Raw genomic sequence first — 23060 nt, forward strand, 5'->3', positions numbered from 1 at the left:
AGAAGATGACAGTGAATGAGGCTTGTTCTTTTAGATTTGAAAGGGGATTTTAAAAAACTAGATTTATAAGTCTCCAAGGCTTAGACAGAGGTGAGGAGTTATTTCTCTTTGACATTCCATCATCTCTCTATCAAAATTCAGACTATCAAATAAACATATTGTGCTCTATGGATTCCCAGAATTGTATTCTTATAACTTTGGGAGAGAAAGAGTGTGTACTTCTAATTATTTTACTGGCTAATAAAATGTGGCACAAATTGTATTCAAAGATAACAGCAGAGAAAAGATTTTCATCCCAGTAGCAGCCAAAGCATCTTCCATAGCTATCAAAATCAAGGATGGAAAACAGTGCTTGTGAACGTTACTCACCTCAGATGAATGGGCAGTTTGATGTCAGTAAAACACAGGCCGTGTGCTTACAAGACAGATCAGTAACATTTTGCACATTCTACTTAACTTTCACTTGCCTTTGTTTTATCAATCCAGCCTGTAAGAAACAAGTGCTGCGTACCAAACTTGTTATTAAATCTGCAGACTGAAAGGTATGTTATGTTTTGATTGTGATCACTATATCCATTTCCAGATAACCATATTATACAGATCATATATTAGCATCCACTGAAAACATTTTGACAATCATGTCTACACAGATGGAGTACATTTACCCAAATTTAAATTACTATAATTAATACATAAGAGTTATAATGATAAAACTGTATCTGAGCAAGGGAAAAAGATCCCTCAAAACCCCTCCTGTGCTCAAGTAAGAAGGTTCACATATATCACCATGCTCATAAGCTGCAAACTGATCCAATCTTGCTAGCAACTGCCTGGAGAAGAATGCCCACTATGGCTTCCTCTAAATCAGAGACCTTCCACAGTCAGGGTAGTTTTCCTTAACCTTCATACTAAAAAGAAGGTATTTTGCCTAATTCAGAGCATGAGAATTTCCTCTTACTGAAACAGTTCACCAATTCTGTTTCTAACAATCCATCAGACAAGTTTATTGCCAACATCTACAGCGAGTCTATTATCTTCAGGCAGAACAAGGTTTGAGGTTTCTGTGATGGCTTTTTCAAACTTTCTCAGAGCTGGGAATGAGTTTCACTTACAACCTGGCACTACAACAAACTGCGTAAGACCAAGACAACATAAAACCTGGTATGCTGCGGGGGGAAAGTGTGCTACCACCCCTTGTCTTCAGATTTTATGGTTTCTGAGTGTTGGTCTGGTGCCTACTGCAATATAGTTGAGAAATGCAGCTAGGTTTTGAAGCACTGGTTTGCACACATAGAGTCAGGTGAGTCTGACAAAGCAGCTACGCAGTCATTAGATTCAAGTTTCAGCACACCAACATGGAAAACAAATCCCAAATCAGTTCTTGGATGTCCTAACCATCTCATACCATGTCACATCATGGGCAAACTGACACTCTGGCCAGGTTATTACCTAAGCATGGTTGTCACTTCTGGAACACCTGAAGACATTCATTCAATACTGTAATTACTCAGTGGTATTCAACATCTGAGATTATCACCATTAATGAAGTAGCTCAACTAAAAATTAAAAGATTTAAAAATGACAAGCTTTAGGAACGCGAAGATTTGAAAATGACTCACATCAGTCTCTCCTTAAGAAAGAATCCAAGGCGTTCTCAGGAAGAGAGAGCCTATTTAGTTGGAACATTGAAATCTACAGTGTGCATTCAACATAGGTCAGCAGATGTAAGTACAGGAACAAAACTAGAAAACCTTTATTTCTATCTTTAAATTTACTTACTTACTACTCCTTACTAGAGTAAGGAGATGCCAATGCAGGTAAGAGCACTGTACAATTCCACAAAGAGAGACAATGCCAGCAACAGAGTGTGTATGTGTATGTACACACAAACACGTTATATCAGGTATCATTTGGTTTCTGCTCCTTATATATTTATAACTTTTTTTCCTTCTATTTTTTTTCTCTTCCTTAAACTCAAGCTTCATCTTTCAAACTGAGTTACTGCAGTGAGGAAGAAAAAATGGATATGGATAAAAACCCACAAGGTTCAAGGGAACTCCATAATCTGGCAGAAATCAGTGCCAAATACACACATTCAATTGTGCAATTCTTTCAGAGAATAACTCTTAGTTTGTATTAAGGATTTAAAACATAATCCTTGTCCAGCCTTAGACACACTTTTTCCATAAGGTACAACCCACTTGGACATACAATTCCCTTAAATCTGAAAGCTGCTCCTGACTTGCACAGCTTGGAAAGAAGAAAGAAAATGGCCAGTAAGACAACAAACAGAAATAGTCACCATGCTCTGGACGACTGCAGAAGTAGGTCAAGAGTTTGCATGTGAAGGATGGCTGGTGTTAAAGAACATAAAGGGAAAATAATTACTCAAAACCAGACATTAAGCCCCTATGGAGTAAATTTCTTAAAATCAACACTGACATCACCTGCATCCCAGTTAAATATGCTGGGAAAATATTTAGCCTTAATCCAGTAAACATGGTTATAAACCCAACATCTAATATTCTAAAAAGGTCTCTTCAATTCTAATACAATTCACAGGATGATGAGCCAGCATGGCTCATCTTGGAATACCAACTGTCTGTTCCAAGAACTGCATCTATGGAAGTCTGGGAAATAAAATCAAGAGCACAAGTAATAAAACAATGCACTCAGCACAGACAGAAAACCTGCTGAAATAGTCAGTGCCTTTGCAGCAGAACTTACACACATATGCGCATAAAGAGAACAACCCATAACTAGTGAACTTACCAGTTCTATTTTGGCTATAAAAAGAACAAACGTAACACAGAATTCTATTTAAAACTAAAAGTTAAAACTGCAACAAGGCAAAAAGAAACAAAGCTGCAACCATGACGTAACAATAACCATGGCTATCACCACCATCTGATCACCACAGCAACGAAGGGCTGGATTAAAGGCCAGATTTCAATTCTCTTGCATCCTCAGCTCCTTAAACTTTTACCAGCCCTACTGAGTAGAACACGTACAGGCTTATGCTTTCTGCTCAGCGAAAGAATCAATACACAATATGAAAGCAAACTTGTTTCACGCTGCCTAGTAGGAAGCATGGTTTTTATGTCACAGCACTGATTTCCCCTCACTGCCCCAGATTTGTTATGAGATTTTTTTGTAAGTGAATGAGGCAATAGTTATCCACTTCTTAATTCATCTGAATTTTTCCCCAGCCTGAAATCTGCTGGAGGCAGCCAGACTTGATTCAATGTATTGGTGATATGCTGGACAAATGAAAAAAGAAAAATGAAAAGCAAAAAGTGTACAGACAGAAATGTTTATTGAAAAAGGAAATAAAATTAAAAGACAAAAATAAAATGGGTGGGAAGCACAGCACACAGAACTAAGAGTTAAAAAAACATCTTACATTCTGCCTTAATGGCAGCACAGTTAATAGGGACAAAGGGACGTCTTGCTGCCTGCCGCAGCCGCAGGGTGTTTTTGCAGACCTGACGGGCCAGTTTTGTCCAACACGTTGTGTGAAGAAAGAAAGCTTGACGTGTTTTCACTGCCGACTTTGGGCTGCCAGTGTTACGAACTGGAGTTCCCTGTGTGGCCTGCCGGGAGAGGTGAGTCCTAACATGGGATTCCTGCAAAAACACCAAACAAAAAACCGTAACACATACATGAGAACTGCAGCTTCAAAAAATTACACAACTTGGATCAATTCACAAGGCTGGATATATATACATAGTGTGCATAAGCAGGTATAATTGTCCTGGGTTCAGCATGGCTATAGCACGCATAAGCACTGTACAAAAAATCTGAGCTTCTGTGTGAAGCTGTAAAAAAAAAGAACACTTTTTTACAAGGATGCTGGAGAGGGACTCTTCATCAGGGACTGCAGCGATAGGACAAGGGGTGATGGGTTCAAACTGAAAGAGGGCAAGTTCAGGTTAGATCTAAGGCAGAAGCTCTTCCCTGTGAGGGTGCTGAGGCGCTGGCACAGGGTGCCCAGAGAAGCTGTGGCTGCCCCATCCCTGGCAGTGTTCAAGGCCAGGTTGGACACAGGGGCTTGGAGCAACCTGCTCTGGTGGAAGGTGTCCCTGCCCGTGGCAGGGGTTGGAGCTGGATGATTTTAAGATCCTTTCCAACCTGTGAGTCTATGATTCTATTGTGGGCGGATATATAATGCCATTCTAGATGGCATTTTATAGGGTACACACCACCTGACTGACAAGATGACATTTGTCCACCAAAAAAATGCATGAAATGGATGTTTGTTGATCTAACAGTCAAACAAAGACAAGGAAAATTAAAGCCAGGAAAAGGATTAAGGAATTGAGCTCTGTAATACCAAAGTGGAACACATACATAAAAAATTCATACCATTAAATATTCAAATCACAGCAGTCTTGTGAAAACCCTGCATTTTGCTTTAGGAACATTTATGTACACAATCCTACCTCTGTAGGCTGGCTGGAAGACAGTTTATCATCATCTGTCTGTGTGGGCATTTTCAGGCCACCATATTTCTTCCAATAAATCCAGCAAGATGCACACAACCTACACTGCATATTAGGAGGACCCCAAGAATACCACTGGTGAGACTGTGGAGCTAAGGAGAAGAGAACAGCACAGGTAAAGTGGTGCATGCTACATTCAGCATACTAAATCCAAATGATGCAACAGATGGGTTTATATGGCCATAATATATGGCATTAGAAAAGCATTTTAACATAGGTATTTAATACATTAGACATGGAGGAAGTAAGAACTTGAATTTTGAGTTGATTTATGTTTTACAAAAGCACCCCAGAAGTCAACTGCAAATGGAAATTTCAGAAGTGCTTCCCTATTTAATTTTGAACCAAGGACTTTATGTTGCCAGGAAGACATTTTCTTCCAGCAGACTACCAAAAAAGTCCTATAAATCCTCTATTTCTGATCTTACCCAGGTTTGTTATGTTGCTTGTTACTTACTAGAATTAGTTAAGATCTGCTTTTTTGCTCAAGTCATGTAAAGTGAGTACTTATAAATCAAGATCCCCATATGAAAATGAAAAGCACATCTGTTGAAGTCCTATGGAAGAGATGTACCTTTATCTCGTGTGAAGACTCTGCAGGAGACAATAATTTAACCTTTTTTCTTTTCTTCTGGTAATCTTCCAAAAGAAAACTCTTCTTTACAAAAATGTGATTTGAAAAGCAACCATTTTAATTTAATTGGTATTTGAGAGACAGGCAGCCGTAGCCACAGCAATGGTATGTGAAAGCTTTTCCATTCTTGCCATTTCTGGAGTTTTTAATATTCACTCTCATACAACCTATGCTGAAGGCTGCTGTTTCAAGGAGTCCAACAGGGACCATCAGAAACACACAAAATAGTAGGAAGAACTCAACACACCCCTAACTCCCAACAACAATGAGGGGACACACAACACCAACACCCCCCCCAAACCAACTCCAAACCCCTGCAGCCTTGAAGAAGAATTGAAATTAACACTGAATCTAATATTCTGAAGGGAAAGAAATAACATATAAGAGCCATCATTTTGTACTGCTTCATCTTTCTGTGCTTTCTGAATTGTTAAAAAAGAACAAATCATAAAGGGCATTTGAATATTAACATTTCATCGCTATACTGAAAGCAGTTCTAACTTATTTTTGCTACAGAAGTCACTGAAAATCACCCTCTGTAGCATGCAAAGTTTGAACCAGTGCAGATTAATATTAGCCAAACCCCCTGAATTATTAAAATAAAAGGAAAGAAAACTTTACTTACTATAGCAGCTTTCACAAGCCCGACCTATTAGTGAGGCCTGTGCCTGATAAGAGGCTCCCATTGCTCCATTGACTGCAGCAGGTTTCCCATTGTTGCTGGATATTTGATTAGGATTTGGTTTATTGCTTTAAATAAAAAAAGAATAAAATGGATTTTACCAACCTGTTAATCAACATGAAAACAAACAATCTAGTTCTGGAATTCTGCTGCGTGGCGACAACATCTGTAGAACCTGGCTCTAAAAACAAAGCTGGTTTTTACATCCCTCTTGTATTTTCAGCACCGTCAGAGACTTGCTATGGGAAGAGCTGCTTTGATACTCAAATTCATCGATCTTTCTGAAATCCTCTCTCGTGGTCTGAGCTACTTGGCAAGCTAGTAAAAGCTCAAATGTCAGGTCAAGCATCAACAAAACCTGACATGGCACAGGGGTTCCAGGCAAGATATACGGCTTTACAAGGTGAGGCTGGATGGACACTGGGTTAAGTGGAACAAATAAGACAAGCAACACTGCCTGCAATACTACAAGGCTGTCCATCCCAGAAGAAGGCATGAGATTATTGCTGCCTCCTATTTCAAGCAGAAGCACATACTTCCACCAGTAAATGTGAATGTCTATAATCCTGGCAAAGCTCACCTGCATAACATCAGGCTGTTCTGTCTGGGTTCTGTCCTAAACTGCTTTCAGAGAAGGCTGAAGAACTGGATTTGCCTTCTTTTTTCTTTTGTTCCTCTTCTTTTTGTGATATTATATTATTTTACCTACTAATACTTCAGTGAAGAAAGACTTTACAGGCCAGTTAATTCAGAGAGAATCAGTGTACTCCTCACTAGGTTAAGTACAATATTTCCAAACTCCAACTTCATGGGTGTTAGTCACCCCTCTGACAAACTACACTCTCAATACAATGCAGGGCTGGATACACTGATCCCCCCCAAATTATTCATTACTTTAGGCAGCATAAAATATATTCAAGATTAGTTACAAAGACTAACTGAAGAAACCTTTGGTTTATCAAGTCTCTGCTCCAAATGCCTGTAGGTCTGTCTCCTGCCTTCTCCTTGTTCACTACATTCAGAGAGAGACACAATTTCCAGATACCCTTTTATCAAGTACTGTGGGCTCCAGGTACAAGAGAAAGGATTGAGACTTGATTACATCTCCCACGTTATGATTTGTTGCTTGTTTGCCTTCCAGAGCAGCTATGAATTGAAAGGGACTCACTGGAAATGCAGACAGAACATTGCTTTTACAGGAAACACCTCACAATCAAGTTCAAAAAGGTATTGAGCTCTGAGAATCAATTCTACTCAGATTTCAAATACACTAAAGCAGACCTGAAGCAGAGCGGTAGCAATCCATTTGCCCACCAATGCCTCAGACTGCACAGTTATCACAGACTTGAGAAGTCCTACCACCCTCATCCCATTAACTGAGGAGCAAAAGACAGTAAGAGAGATAAAACAATCCCACGTTTTCCACAGAGGTTTTGTCATTCCGTGCAACCAGTCCCTCCTGACAACATACTGGCAGAAGTCCTGAATTGGCCACATGGGCCAAGGAAATTAAATTGAAAAAGCATTCCGTAAAGACTGAGCATCTTTCAGTGTTCCTAAAGCAGCCACTTCCCTGAGGGAGTGAGGGAACGCTCATTACCAGAGGTTTCAGCTTTTTCTGAACGGCATCATTTATTAGAGACCTGAGCTTCCAAACTCACATTTCTCCAGAGATGAGATTAAAAGAATGAATTTAATAGTCTGCTGCTTGTGCTATTAAATCTGTTTAAGAGATGTGTTGGTCTGTATGCAATATGGAAATGAAGTTCTACTGTATGCAATTTATACAAGTCACTGAAAAACAACAGCGGATTTTTAAAGTCTCTCATTTGGTATTCTAGTATTCCACAATACAAACACTCCTAACAATGGGAAATTCACACATATGTAAACTGAATATACCCACAGGAAGCTTAACAGAACATCACCTGTAATCCCTTCTCTTCTCATAATCTTGAGGAAATTATGAATATGAAAGAGGCATTATATCTTGTTTCTGTGAAGTACATGTTAACAAAACCAGGTATAGCATCGAGTTTAAGTCAAAAACCCTCTCAGAAGAAAACAGATTCCATTGACAAGATTTGGTCAAAGATAAAACATTTGGGGCTGCGTGCTAGCTACCTTTAATTTACAGCCAGAACATCTCTTGTTTCTAGCTGAAGAACAGATTGTATCAGCCAGCTAAAACTGTAAGGGGAAAGTATCTCGTTTTACTTGATGTAACTACATTAACAACTGCTTCTATTCTGAAATACTGCATTTACACAAATAGGAGGTATTGTGCTACACGGATTGGAAAGCAACTGTTCTGGAAAACGTGCCTTCTAAATGGTAAGGCCCTTCTTGCATGTGAGAGCCCTCATAGCTCTTGATCGCCCCTGTGAAACTTCTCACCATTCCAGACCAGGCAGTTTGTAGGTCGATGACAAAGGGCTCAGTGAAGCACAAAGGTTTCACTTATGGTAAGAGCTTGTGGTTTTTTGATTATATCTCTACATATTGCTTGCATGCAACAAATACTGAGAAAGTAACGATTAAAAAGATGACAAGAAAATACCATGCATGTAACTGCGCGTTACTGTTCCCATTTTACCTGTACAACCTTCAAAAAGAAGACTTTATTATCATACTCACTAGGTGGGGATGTATACTTGTTTCAATTTGCTTTCTGCTTCAGCTGCTTTCAGGCGTTTCTAGTTGAAAAATTAACAGATTAAAATAGTTTATGACATTCAAATACACGATTTCATAAAACTGCACATAACTCATCTTGAAACTACTTCTAATTTGTGATTCCACAAGAGCCTTCAGAGCAAGTGTAGGACCCAACAAGATGAAACCCATGCAAAATGAGTTCTCTATTCTTTTGCTTAGTCTGAAATTGTAATATCTTGTCCTCCCCAGTGAAACTCCCAGGCCTCACATACAACAACCAAACTGTTACAATCAAACAATTACAGTGTACGCAGATTGCACCTACATAAACATTGTGGGCAACCTTAATTGCAGAGTAAGTAGAACATAAATGAATGAAATTGCACGCTCTGAGTTCCTCATCAGTCGTGTAACTCAGTACATCTTGTGTGCTACATCCGACCTGAGGCTAGTATTTTACAAGCAGCAGAAGGAAGCGGAACAGTCAAGGCCACTGACTGTTACAAATAACTAAACGTCTACTTCCTTTAAGTGCCACTGAAACTGTAGCTCAGGAACAGCAGCAGCAGGACAGCTACACTACTATCATGATAGTCTGTGAGTTTCCTAAATTATTACTTTCTTCATACTTGAAACAAATTCAATACAGATTGCACCCAAGGTAGTACTGCTAACTTCCAAAATGCTGAGCTCTAGTTATCACCATTACATTACACAAGCAATTAAGACAAGTATTTCAGCAATGGGCACAATACATATGGAGTTCAGATGTCCACTGGTTATCTGAAACATTTGCCTGTATATAAAAGATGAGGGAAAACCCACTATTTCCCTGTTCTTCCCATACTCAAGACATTAATTCTACTCATTTGCTTAAAAAAAGGAGAAAAAAAAAAAAAAAGGAGAAAAGAAGTTGAAACAAGCTTTATTACAGTTTCACTACAGTTTTATTACAGAGGGGGGAAAAAAAGGAGGGACATTGATATCCAGTGGTAATTCTTACCAGTACCTGCCTGCCTCTCAAGATCCTCCCTTTCTTTATCAGGTGTTTAAAAGTGAGTCCTCCATTTCTCCTACAACAGCCAGTTCTCTCCTCTGCTATTCTCTTTATTGTCTGATACCCAGCCTCTGCAAGGGTCACAATCCAGGAAGGTATTTCCCACTTTGAGAAAAGTCATCAGCAAAAGACTCTGCTCCCAGAGCCTCCTGCCTGAGCCATGAGGGGCAGGTTCCAGCTTTCCTGGTTGCGCAGCCCCAGTTAAGCCTCCCCATGGAAACAGCATCTCTTTCCCATTTCAGAAAGCTGCCTCTGTGCTATCCATCACCATAACTCCCACATTTATACACACTTCAGCTTTGAGGAGCAATCCATGACAAACAAACTCAGTACTCGAACGCAGTACAAGAGCCCTTTTCCATTCAGGTTTCTGCTGTTCACAGATGCCTTGCTGTGTTCAGCGCTACAGAAGCAACTTTTACATTCAGTGCAGTTGCAGTCCTTCCCCAGCACCAGGCTCAGCACCACCGCACTACCTTCAACAGGCCCATAGCAAAATCACAAACATGATATGCTCTGCCTAGGTCAGCTTTTACAGGAGAAGGAGCAGCAGCATCATGCACCGAGCCTCATAAACTGAGTTTTTAATCTGAGAACATTTCACAGCCCCAGCAGAAGAGGTCTCAATGGTGAACTCTTTCCACTTAAGAGGAAAGCTTCAGACCACAGGCCTTCCACAACTCTCTCTTTTTTCTTTGTTTTCCAAGAGAAAAAGCACCCGAGACCGCAGGTCAGCAGGTAACGTGCTCCACTGAGGTTCCTAACAAACTGGGCGAATGTATTCACTCATTCTACAGAAGGATGAATAAATCTCCCCACACGCCTATCAAGATCATCAGAGCAATGTGAAAAACTCCATAAATGGGGAGAGTGGCCTTGAAGCACTGTCAAAATGTAAAGGCATTAGTAAGAAGCTGTGTCAGTGAGAAATGGCTATAACTATTAATTACATTTTAGCACACTTTTAGTACTGGCATGGGGCTTCTAAGGAATGCAATTTTGGCAATTGCTTTCCTCCTTTATTTACACGGAAGCAAATGATATACTGCCTTCTACAAAACAATCACACAATGCCCTTTCAGTAAAAGCTCTATTTTTTGCATTAAAACTGTGGTTAAACATTGCTCTCTAAAAGCAAAAAAGAACGTCACAGCTTGAATTCACACTGACAGATCAACTGAAGGAGAAGAAGGGATGCAGAAACAAAACTATCAACAAGGAGTTGCAATTTCTGAGATTAAACCTCTGCCTGTTGAGAATCAGAGAATGAAAACAGGTAAAGTGTAAAGGCTGGAAGTTGATCTGATCTTAAACAGTAACTACTGCAAACAAGTCTTACAGACTGCATTGTAGGGGAGGCCAAGCTACACTAACCCAGCTTTTCACATGGGCCTTACCACTTTGAATCAATTACCCTTGAAATTGGAAGCTATTTCTTTTTAAGATCTTCTATGATGACTATCAATTGACAAATACCCCAAGAAATTAACATTTCCTGTGTTAAGTACCGTTTTCCACAGTGGGAATCAATAAATGAGAGGAAATGGAACAAAGTGTTGCTGTACAGTCATGCAGTTCTTCCCTTTTCCTGTTGAAAAGTCTTTTAGCATTGAATATTTTAAGGAGAACATCAGATTCCGTGGACTTCACCACCGGACCTTCCTCATAATATATCATGTAGTGCTCATGGTAAGCGCTGCATCACCAAAAGTGACACCCAAGGCCTGAATTAGTTTTGCTAGACAGGTTCAGCTCTGAGAACATTAACACATCTTACTGCCCCTCACCTTGCCCTGTCCAGACCAATTCAGCACAGTTCAGTAGGGTTTAGCCCAATTCAGACCAGTCCAGCACACCTTAGCCCTCGAGTCCAGTTTGGCTCAGTTTAGTCCAGCACAGCCCAGTTTAGACCAGTTCAGCCTACTTTCGCCCAATTCAGATCTGTCCAGACCAGTTTAGCACAGTTATGCCCAATTTAAACCGCTCCATCCCAGCTTAGCCCAACGCAGCCCAGCCCAGGACAGTTCAGCCCAGTTTAGCTCTTCTCAGCCCAACATAGCACTATTTAGGCCAGCTCAGTCCAGCCCAGTTTATCCCAGTCCAGTTTATCCCAGCCCAATTTAACCCAGTTCAGCCCAGACAGGTTGAGCCCAATTAGGCCTAGTTTAGTACAATTCAGCCCGGTTTAGCCCAGCCCAGCCAAGACCTGTTTAGCCAATTCAAGCCCAGTTTAGCCCAGTTCAGCCACCCCAGCCCAGCAAAATTTAGTCCAATTGAGCCCAGTCCAGCCCCATTTAGACAAGCTCAGATGTGTCCAGCCCTGTTCAGCCCAGTTCAGCCACTCCAGCCCAGTTCAACTCAGTTTGGCCCGCTTCAGCCCAGTTTACCCCAGTTCAGCCCAGTTTAGCCTTTTCCAGCCCAGTTTAGCCCAGTATAGACCAGCCCAGCCTCGTTTAGCCCAGTTAAGCCTAGTTTGGCCCAATTCAGACCACTCCAGCCCAGTTTAGCCCACTCCAGCGCATATTAGCCCAGTTCAGGCCAGTACAGCCCAACTAAGCCCAGCCAACAACAGTTCAGCCCAGTTTAGCCCAGTTTGGCTCAGTCCAGTCCAGCCCAGCTCACTTTAGCCCAGATTAGCCCAAGTCAGCCCAGACCAGCCCAGCTCAGCTCCCTTACGGACAGTCCATTTAGCCCACTCCAGACAAGTTTAGCCCAGTTCACCTCATTTTAGACTTGTCCAGCCAGGCTCAGACAGGTCCAGCCCAGTTCAGCCCAATCTTATTGCTGCAAAGCAGCACACAATACAAATAGCTTAAAAACCCTTCACAGCAATGTGATATATCAGAGGATTTGACAATGTGCCCTGTGAAGAGCACAAAAACATCTGTCTAGAGCCTAAAGTATTACCATAGACCTCCCACAAGAACACAAACAGATTTTTATGCTTTAACATGTTCCCATTAAGAATGTGGCAGACTGGTTCATGCTGAAATAGTCATTAAATTACCTGCTGCACGTATCTGTCAGTGGTCTTCCACATATAATAATACTCAATGATGCTCGTCAGCGACTTCCAAGGGAGCTGAAAAACATTTGTTACAACTTAAAGTGGTTCCAAGAAACTGCAGGTCCACATCTTATGAACACGTTACAATCAAGTATAGGTGATACACAACTACCAAAATGTCAGTGTATTCAGTATACACTACATTAAAATCCATATGCAAGTGAATACATATTACTATTAATAATATACAACCTTTCCTTATAGTTAACAGGGATGAAGAATTACAAGATCACACATCCAAACCCAACTATAATTTATTCTCTTTAAGCCATAAGGTCAAACAAAATGATCACAACAGAACCCAGATTTCCATCAGGAAACACAGACGGTAGTGTCTCTATTATAAAGTGTATCAGATGGAGAACAACATCAGGACTAAAATAACTCATCTTGACAAGACCGTGTTCCAGTCTCATGATAATGTGACAAAATACAATGGTTACTGTACTCAGTTCACAGGTTTTTCAAGTCCCAGAAGAACTCAGCCCCTCAGCCAATGCCATTAGTTTGGCATAAACCTCCCAATACTCTCAACCACTAAACAGGAACAAAAGCATGCTAGGGACAAATGTGACCTTGAGCAACAAGACTGGTTCTGACAACAGGTGTTTCACTGAGATATCTTCCATCACCTGGAAACATGCAACATGTGCATGGCACTTCCTACAGGCATGCATTAACACCAATATTCTTTGCTTTCTAGAAATGAGCATGGTATTTTTAGGGAATCCCAGGAAATACAGGTGTGGAAACATCTTGCCAAGCTTACTCACTCCCCTCTGGGGCTTTCTGCATGTCTAAAGCCAAAAGAATAGGTTCCTGAACCTTCAATGAAGTTCCTATAACAACGGAGAACACTTATCAAGCTGCCTCTCCCTGTGCGCAGGAGCTCACAGCCCGTTTTCCCTGCTGCTTGCTTGTGAACACTTCCAGGAACCGAGCCTGGCTCCCACCTCTGCCTTTCAGGAGCTGGGATTCACGTCCAGACTCAGCTATGAACTCTTTCCTGCACAGTGTACCAACAGTGTGTAAATCCCTGTCCATCTGCATTTAATTAAGAAGCTGCAGTTTAACAAATGCGTAAGTTGATGTTTCAATAAATAGCAACACGATTTGGTTTACTGAAATCCTTTAATTATGCCTTAAGAGAAGTCTACCCAAGCAAAGGCTAGCGATAGAAACATGGGTTTGGTATGAGGTGACGGATAAGCTGCTTCTCAGTCTCTAGGTCCATATTCTTTGTGGCATCCAGATGAAATACTGTCACCACAACTACTTGCCATTGCTAACAAGTACATTTGAGCATCTCCATATTTGTTTTCCTTCCTGAGCACTTATTAACACATATATGCTACAGACTACCTTTGTCATTTCTCTAGAAAATACTTTAATCTGTTTTAACTATGCTTGTGACACCAGTGTGCTCATTCAGCAGGCATCCACAATCAAATGAAGAGAAAATTAAGGTGCTTGTACTGGATAACCAATAATCCTTTCACACTCGGATTCCCAACTTGGAAAACCAGACTGACACACTGAATTTGATTATCCTGTATTCTATTTACCTACACACTTCAATGACAGCACAAGAGAGGCGCGAGAATTTTCTAGAGGTTGTTCTGAACTGCCAGAGAAGCTGTGAACAGCCATAGAATAATGTACTCTCATTACCAGATTCTATCAAACACCGACTGCAGGAGGAAATTAGCAAAGAGGTGTCAGCAGTAAAAGAAACAGGGAGAGGGGAATTTTCAGTTCCTGTAGTTTCTTCAGGGTAAAAACAGGCCACTCATATCACAGCAGCAGGAAAAACCTAGAATTATGCGGTATCTGTAAATGGACATGTTAACTTTAAGGCATGTTTCCACAATTGTCTCAAGTTGGAAATCAGTTGCTCCTGTTTTCTACAAATGGTTCAAGTCTGATTCCCAAGGTCCTTCCTGCTGTATTTGAGATCTAACAGTTATACGTTTGTGAAAACTTGACCATGAAAACCTAAGAATTAACAAGCACAAGAGCTGTCTCTTACGTTAGGAAAACAGTTATAATTGGAGAACATAAAATATTCAGTCTTCTTCCACTGTACTCCCCTGGGGTGTGAGGTAATTGAAGTACATCAAGTAAATTCAATTAACTTAAAAAGTTTAGGTTGATTAGGATTCACACAGGGTCTTAAAGACAGCAGAACCTCAACAAATGAGCTCCTGTAACAGCTGATGAGTCAACAGTTGATGAAAATGATTGTTCAAAGGCAAGACTGGTGACTGCATAACAAATGAGCTTCTCGTGTCTATTAAAATAAAGGTAAACTCCTTTACATCATTTAATTTATAATAATTGTTTGCTTACTAATATTGCATGTTTATAGCTTAATGCTTGGGCTGCACATTGAATGTCAAACAGTGCCAACCCTTACTAACTGCTGGAAAAGCAAATAAACCTGCCCTTTAAAATATCATGCAAGGACTGCAGCTGCTGCCGTGTCTTGCAAATCCGGCCTGATTCAGCAAAGGCAACTCCTCGGGCACAGAATGACTTGAGCAGGCACTACATAACCCTTCTGCTTCAGAAACCTGCTACCAACCACTTTCTGCTACACAACATGACAAGCTTGCCTGTGATGTGGCACCACTGCATGGCTGCTTAGGTTCCAGTTTGACCTCAGGCACCATAGGGTCTAATTTTATCATTAGATCCTACGTGGAGACCCAGACTAGTTCACACGCACACTACCAGTGCATTAGTTTCTTTGTCCATGCTCTTGTAACACGTGTAACAGTACTCACTTTTCAATGACGAGCCACTGAAGAGAGGGAAGATTATAGATAAATGTATTCTTATGGGAAATCACTGCTTAAGTCCTACATATTTATACCTGCCTCATCTTGCAGAAACTTTTCATACACCCATAACCTAAGTCTTGAAGGGCTATTTCAGATGATCACTTAAACCCAAATATTTGTTTTCAAATGCCTATACTTTTAGAATGCTACACAGCACGTGAGAACACAATAACTTTACTCTAGAGAAATGAACATATCCCAAGATTACACAATTATTAATAATTGAAAGATTTCAAATTACATAGCAATAGATCAAGACTGTGTGCACCAAGTTACCAATACCACAGAAACTGATATGTAGAATAGATGTTCTCTTAATGATGTCTTAAAAATGATGTGCCGCTTTTCCCGAGGTAAAAGAAGTGACCAAGGACAGACTACCTACCTGTGTTAACTAAATGAGACTAATTAATTAGTGCCTCACATCCATTGCTGCTGCACTATGATTCATCATTAACGTGCCCTGAGTAGGCTGCGCGACCCTACCTCTAGATGTGTGCATGGCTCCCTTTGGGAGGAGGGCATGGAAAGATATCTGCATTTTGGGAAGGAAGATTCACTGAAAGAGAGAAGGTATCTACCTGAGATAAAATCTGAACATTTTACATGGCTTCTAGTAGACTCACTCATATCTAGCATTTGAACATTGCAAACATAAGCAACTCCTGCAACACATTACTCCACTGTATTAGTTTAATGTATGCATATCCCCAGAATTCCACGCTATTTAACATAGCAATTATACATAATATAATACAACATGAATACCAGAGACAAGGCTTAGGTATACTTGGTCACAAATAGTGTTAGGGCTCAACTTGTACACAGACAATAAAACCTCAATTATATGCTTTCAACATTCTGAAAAGCCAAATACTATGTATTAGGAAACATCTACCATTTTGACTCGATGATCTTAAAGGTCTTTTCCAACCTACCTGATTCTATGATTTAGTTAGAAGACACAGCTACTGAACTACTGCACAATTACAGCTGAAGACCATTTCTCCGTATGAGCAATAATAAAGAACTGTATTTTACATCAAGATTTCAGGTCTAAAACTCCATCAAATATTCTTTTCCAATCATATTCTCTTGAACTTAACAGAGCTGTTTCATCCATGATGGAATATTCAACCTTACGTGATGAATGCAATGAACATTTTCTCCCTTGGGAATCTCAAAATTAAGCATGCAGATATAATACACCTGTTAAAATGTCAGTTCTTCAGAAAAACAATAGCCTTCCCTTCCCACCATCATTCCATTATCTGGTTCATTTCAGAACTGTGGAAGTGAAAGGAAGACAGCTTAGCTCAGTGCCAAGCCTCATCCCACTGTCCCACACTCAGTCATGGAAGGACTTCTACATTTACCATACTGCACATTTTCCCCTCACAAAGCCTATTAATAACCTCTGCAAAGAAAAAAATAGATCTGAGCTCTCAGAGTCAAGCAGAATGAGTTTGTGGTGGAAACGTTTCAACTGACTTCACTTTTATGTAATGGATTCCTTTAGCTCAAATCCTAACCTTCTTATAAAGCCCAACTTGAACTTAATACAACAGAGGAAGTCTTTTCTTCCTTTGAAAGAAAGAGGCTCTACAAGAAACATGCAAAAACCTTTGCAAACTACTACTAACAACTCCAGCAAAGTGTTAGAATCAATTTAGTTTAATTACTCTGCGTTAGGGCTCAGCAAATGAAAGCTCTGCTGCCCTCCAGTACCAAACCCAGTGTAGTTAAAGCATAATGGAAAACATTTCCTTTATTTTTCAAAAGAATCAAAATACCTAGTAAGTCAAATAACCCCTGTAGTGCATTTTAAAAAGCTATCTGAATATAAATTTATCTCTGCTAATCATAGGAAGAGAACCCAGCTTTCCAAAACCACTCAGGGGAGTCAGCCATGGAGCTGCTACTGACTTTCAGTGTAAATTGTGCTTAAGTTCTGAGAAGTTGCTGGAACTTGTTCAGATGCTTGTGAAACCCTCATAGAAGTCCTTATGAAGCACATCAGCAGCACATGGCATCCTACCTGGTATTAAACCATTAAACAGATTATCTTTCCAAAGAATGGCACTGAACAAGAAAGCACATTGATTTTCAGCCAGATAAAAACAGATGTTAATTACATATATCAGCTGCACAGATTTCTCCCTCCTGTAGCTAATCTTCCAAACCTACAGAGAGCACCTATGCTCACCCATGTGAAAACACAGCGTCAGAAAACTGTACTACTTAAGTACTTACAAAGTCTTGTCGAATGTCATTGAAGTCCTTGCCATACTTTTCCAATGCCTCTTCAAATAAACTAGCTTCTGATGCTGACCACTCTTCCATTTCATCTCTACACAAGACAGGTCCTCCAAGTGGCACTAGAACACTGATGGCGCTGCTCAAATCATAGTTGTGTTTATGCAGTGTATCCATTGCATGAAACTAGCATGGAGGCAAGAACAAAACCCATGTTTAAAAAGACAGCAGTCCATTTCAGTTAATGCAAATTCAATGTACTATTTCCTATAAGCCATGCAAGAAGTCTGAATAACTGCTAAATTCAGATTTTATCTTGCTATCATAGGTTGTCTGCTGTGGAACATAAGGAAGATATATTGTTCATTAGTTAATTTGGGAAAGGAAATGCCTTAACAAAATGTTTACTAAAAATGTCATTACTTTATTAATTCCTGCAAGCATTTCTAGAGCATCTTTAGTTGGTAGGAACTGGTTCCAAGTAACTCAATAGAGACAGTAGCATATATTGACTGAGGAGCTATTTTCAATTAACACAAGTTCTAAACAGCAGCTAAACCACTCCCAGGCATCTATGGGCTCGATATTCTCATTGCTGGCAAAGGAAGCCATTTGTTGTTTTCATTATTATCATACTGAAAAATGAACAAGATTTTTGTCCCTTACTAAACTCTGTTGTCAGAGATGGGTAAATGAGGTTTCTCTGGTTAATTCACTTTCTGCTATAAAAGAGGAAAATCAAAAACAAGTTATAGCATCCTTCCCTTTACAGGTAACCCTGAATGCTTGCATCGCAAACCTACGTTGGGGAATATGAATACTAAGCAACTACATCACAAATCCAGCCCCAGGGAAAATGAGCAACACAGAAGCAGCCTTTCTGACTCAGCGTCCCACAAGACCCCATCACTTAAACTGTTGTACTGAAAGAGGTATTAGAGGTATAAAGTGCAATAATGTGTGCGAATGTGTAACATCACTCTCCTATTTGTCCCATGACAGTGATGAGCTGTAACTTGTAGCACGCCAACTCTCACACAGCCCTAAACTCATCTTATGAGAGGGGGCACCCCAAACCTTTCAAGGAAGGAACACTCTTGTGTTATGTGTCAGTATAGCACTTACAGAGCGTTTCCAGAGGAGCTTCTGCATACAAATGTACTGCAAGTAATGAATTCTCCTTGTCTTTTGACATCTAAGAACGGCTTAAGTTTTTCTCCAGCTTTCAACAGACCTCTTTGAAAGCTTATCAAGCACAAGATTCTTGAACTGTTTTGTCTGCAAGAAGCAATGTCACTATTATCCTGCAATATGTCATTTTCCTTATGGTTCAAGTGAAATTCACCAGCCTTGAGGAAAAGCAATTCTTAAAATGAAATATTCTAATACGGAAATAACTAACATATCTAAAATCCGTTAACTTCAGGTTAAAAAATGTACAATGAAATCACTGATTATCACTGCTTATTATTCGGGCAATGAGTAAACCAGGCCTCAAGATTGAACCCTTACAGCGTCAGTGTTACCAAGGTTTAAATAATTGTTTAAATCCCAGCCTTTGTGGAAAAACTGTACGTACCAGGCATTTTTCCAAGCAGTTGCTAAATCCAGATCTGTTCACTGATAGCAACTTTCTTAGCAATGACAACAGAAAGGAATAAATCAGGATCTGGCTCTTGCCTTATGTTCAATTTTTCCCATCTATAATGGACACCTGATTCCATAAAGCTTGTTTTGGTATTACTGAAGAAAAGATGGAGCTCTGTGGATAAGCACTGCTCTCGCTGAACTAGCTGTTCTGTGACAGAAGACCACTGACAAGCTCGCATGGTAACAACTCTGCCTTCTGCAGAGTTGTTAGCCCTCACCTGCAATCCAATCCCCACAATAAACTGTGCAAGCAAGAGCATACGCAAGAGCAGCCTGAAGACATTAGTAGAGGCCAAGACAAAAAGTCCTGGAGTATCTCCTTTAATCTGCTTTCCCTAAGGATGAGAAGACTGCAATAAACAAGGTAGTGGGTACCTGATACCTAAGGTGCAGGAGGCTGGGAAGACCTGGGGTTGCCTTTCCCAAATAGGACAAGAGGAGGAACCACCTTTCCTTAAGAACTCTTGCCCAAAGCATACTGGCCAGCACAGACAAGGGGTCCCACCAGAGGAAAGGTATTAGCCACAGAGAGAGATAATTTGTAGTCCAAAAGGAAAAGGATAAAACTCCACCAAAAGCTAGGGGAGGACTGCATGGAGCTGGGACCAAGGGGGACGACACGGCATGCTGCAAAGGAGATGTAACACACAGTTCCCAAACCAGCTTCAGTTTTAGTAGTCAGTTAAATCAGACTAACTGCCTCCAACAAAGCACGTCGAGTATGGAGTCTGTAATTCAGTAATATTTCAAGCACATTTACCTTAGGAGCCACATATACTAAGTCTAATAAAAATCATTATAAAGATGCCATTCGAAAGGCAAAGGAAAAACTTGTTCATACTTTTCATTTTGAAGAGATATCCAAAACCAGATTAACATCCTTACAGTAAAGTATCATAGTCTCTTCCAAACAAGTCCACCACAAGGAACAAGCGCTTCCATCAACCTGCTTTGCTTTAACGGCTTTCATTGTCAGTGTATGCACTATGCAATGTTTAGGAATATGAAACAGGAAGTCTTCCCAGTTTCTTTCTTTTCTCAGAGATCAACTTTCATTACAGTGTAAAACACTGCCTCTGAGGCGGCCAGAAATGCAAGTGTTGGTTGTTTATCTCACAAGTCTTTCTCAGTGCAAAAGAACCTTTACTATCACCTAAGAATGTAAGCACAGGTTGTTTCATGTCTTTGAGTAGGTTCTTCTCAAAGCACTGTTAGTTTCCTGCCTTGTCTCATTAACTTCCCCATGTTTTCAAACTAATGATACATGGAAGTAGCTTCTCACTTGCTGTGCATCTGCAAGACCTTCTTAGTGTGTACGCTCACCCTGAATTTACTCATGTTTAGAACCTTCACATTTACTGTGTTTTAGGTTTTTATATCAGTCTGTTTACAGTCATCTCTAATTGAAACAACTATTTAGGAATACTGGAAAGCCACAGGTGTGGTGTACAGGAATCCCATTAAGAACACTTCAAGTGTAAGGGTTATCTGCCTTGCATTAAGAATACAAACAGGATCATTTTCTTAGTGTTATGCACCCACATCCCTTCCAAAGCACAAATGAGATACAGACTTTGCCAGAACTTGTGGTGTAACTAACTACTGCTCAAAATAGGCTCCCAATTAGCATGGGAATGTCTGAAAGAATAACCACTATAATGACAAATATGTCTTTTCTTAACTTGGAAGTACATTGCCAAAGAGCAGAAGAGAAGGGTTTTTAAAAGCTGAGCGGGTAGGAAAATGGGGACAAATAAGCAAACTTGGGGTGGCTTCTCTGGCGCCTTTCATTAAGTGTAATGGAACTTAATGGATCATTTGCAATGGAGAAACATAGGACACTCAAACGCTACATGAATCCCCTTCTTGGCAGCATTGCACATGTACTTTTAAACAAGAAGAAATTGCTATGAGGATGAACCTGCTCTATTAATCACTGGATACAGCAAGAAGGATGCACGATGTGTGGGATTTATTATAAATGCTTAATCAAATGAAAACTTAATAAAATGCAAAATGTTAAAGAACTGTTTTGATAGATAAATTACACACTTAATGTGAACAGAACTGCATCGGTCATATCAGCAAGTGTGAAACAGGAAACTCAGTCTGAGTATTAACTGAAGACATCACCTTTTGCCACTGCCTTTCCTACACTACTATAGTCCAGCTTAAATCAGTTTCCTGTTAAATAGCCTTTGAGTACACTGAAAAATGTAAGAAATTAAACATTTTTCTCATTATATTATTGAATATATAATATCTGGAATATAAGAATTGCCCCACTGAATCAAACCACCCATCCACCTAGCCACAGCCAAGCATTCTGCTCTCCGACAGCAGTGCCAAGGGATGTTACTTAAAAGAAAATAAGTAGCCAAGTCTGACCACAGTCTGAAGTCAATTCCCATTTCATTCCCCAGCATCTCCAAACCTTGGGAATTAGAAGGCTAGATGGTACACCTCTCCCTGTTCTCCTTAGCACCCATTTATGGACCCATCCACAATTTTTCTAATCCCTTTCTTCTAACCTCACGATATTGTCTGTTCCCACAGAATTCTGTGTAACTAAATTCCAGGGGCTCTCCAGCTACTTTATAAAGCAGTAACTCAACTAAAACTGATGTTAGTTTCCTCTAGTTCAAATACTCAAGTATCTGATGAATACCAGATCTACTTTAGCCGTAACTATTTATGTACATGAATCTGTACATAAATACTTAATAAACAACTCCTGCTAATGTCTTTGGAAATTTAAGTCAAACTCAATCGTGTGAAACAGTAAGATTCTTTCCTTCTCACATAGTTTTCCTGGCACACTTTTATTACTGTGCCACATCTTGTCATCTCAGCTAGTAAGAATACACAGAGACAAACCTTTGGTCTGTAACTGATGTATTTTTAACTTTCTCTAAAAGATGTAGGTGCTCACATTACAGTGAATACTTCAACAAACTAAGGAAACATCCTAAAGATATCTTAAGTAAACTATTCCTCAAAAAGTTGCTTATAAAATTCAGATTGCTTATCCTTTAGCAATTTACTGACACATACATCTAGCACAAAATATCAAATCAATTTTCAACCAGCTTTATTACCACCTACTCTAAATCATGTTATGGATCAATTATATTGAATGAATGTGTATCATCCACTCTGCTGCGCCAATTATCACAAATGAAGATACTGTATTTAAATTGATTCAGGTTAGATCTTAGGCAGAAGCTCTTCCCTGTGAGGGTGCTGAGGCGCTGGCACAGGGTGCCCAGAGAAGCCGTGGCTGCCCCATCCCTGGCAGTGTTCAAGGCCAGGCTGGACACAGGGGCTTGGAGCAAGCTGCTCCAGTGGAAGGGGTCCCTTCCCGTGGCAGGGGTTGGAGCTGGAGGAGCTTTTAGGTCCTTTCCAACCCAAACCAGTCTGGGATTCTATAAAGTGATTTACAGTATGACTACTAATAAACTTACAGAAAATACACACGCAACTTGCATGCAGGTATTGGAAAGATGTCCAGAGGACGAGGATTCTGCAGCAACGGATGCTGCTGAATTCCCAGATATAAAAGAAGCTGTAGGGTTTTTAAGCAGCCACCTACCAGTGTGATGTCTCGGGAAGCAGCAGCTGCACTCATGTGTAAACTAGGTTGCCTGACAGAACTACTGCAGTCCAATGCTCGAGCAAACGTGCCAACCGCACTGCAACAGAGAGACAATA

General features: G+C 40.2%; 1 protein-coding gene across 1 annotated transcript in view; it reads right to left on the minus strand.

Annotated features, from left to right (window-relative positions):
• Positions 1 to 23060, minus strand: part of MTA3 (metastasis associated 1 family member 3) — a gene marked incomplete at both ends in the record, with an annotated part of 125407 nt that overhangs the window by 41854 nt on the left and 60493 nt on the right. Inside the window, 7 exons of the mRNA XM_080616891.1 lie at positions 3404 to 3626; positions 4443 to 4594; positions 5762 to 5886; positions 8456 to 8514; positions 12541 to 12615; positions 17697 to 17885; positions 22942 to 23041. Of these exons, the coding sequence (XP_080473017.1) occupies positions 3404 to 3626; positions 4443 to 4594; positions 5762 to 5886; positions 8456 to 8514; positions 12541 to 12615; positions 17697 to 17885; positions 22942 to 23041 (923 nt within the window). The remainder of the gene's footprint in view (positions 1 to 3403; positions 3627 to 4442; positions 4595 to 5761; positions 5887 to 8455; positions 8515 to 12540; positions 12616 to 17696; positions 17886 to 22941; positions 23042 to 23060) is intronic.

The sequence above is a fragment of the Psittacula echo genome (genome assembly GCF_963264785.1).
Source record: "Psittacula echo genome assembly, chromosome: 4".
In the NCBI taxonomy this organism is placed as follows: domain Eukaryota; kingdom Metazoa; phylum Chordata; class Aves; order Psittaciformes; family Psittacidae; genus Psittacula; species Psittacula echo.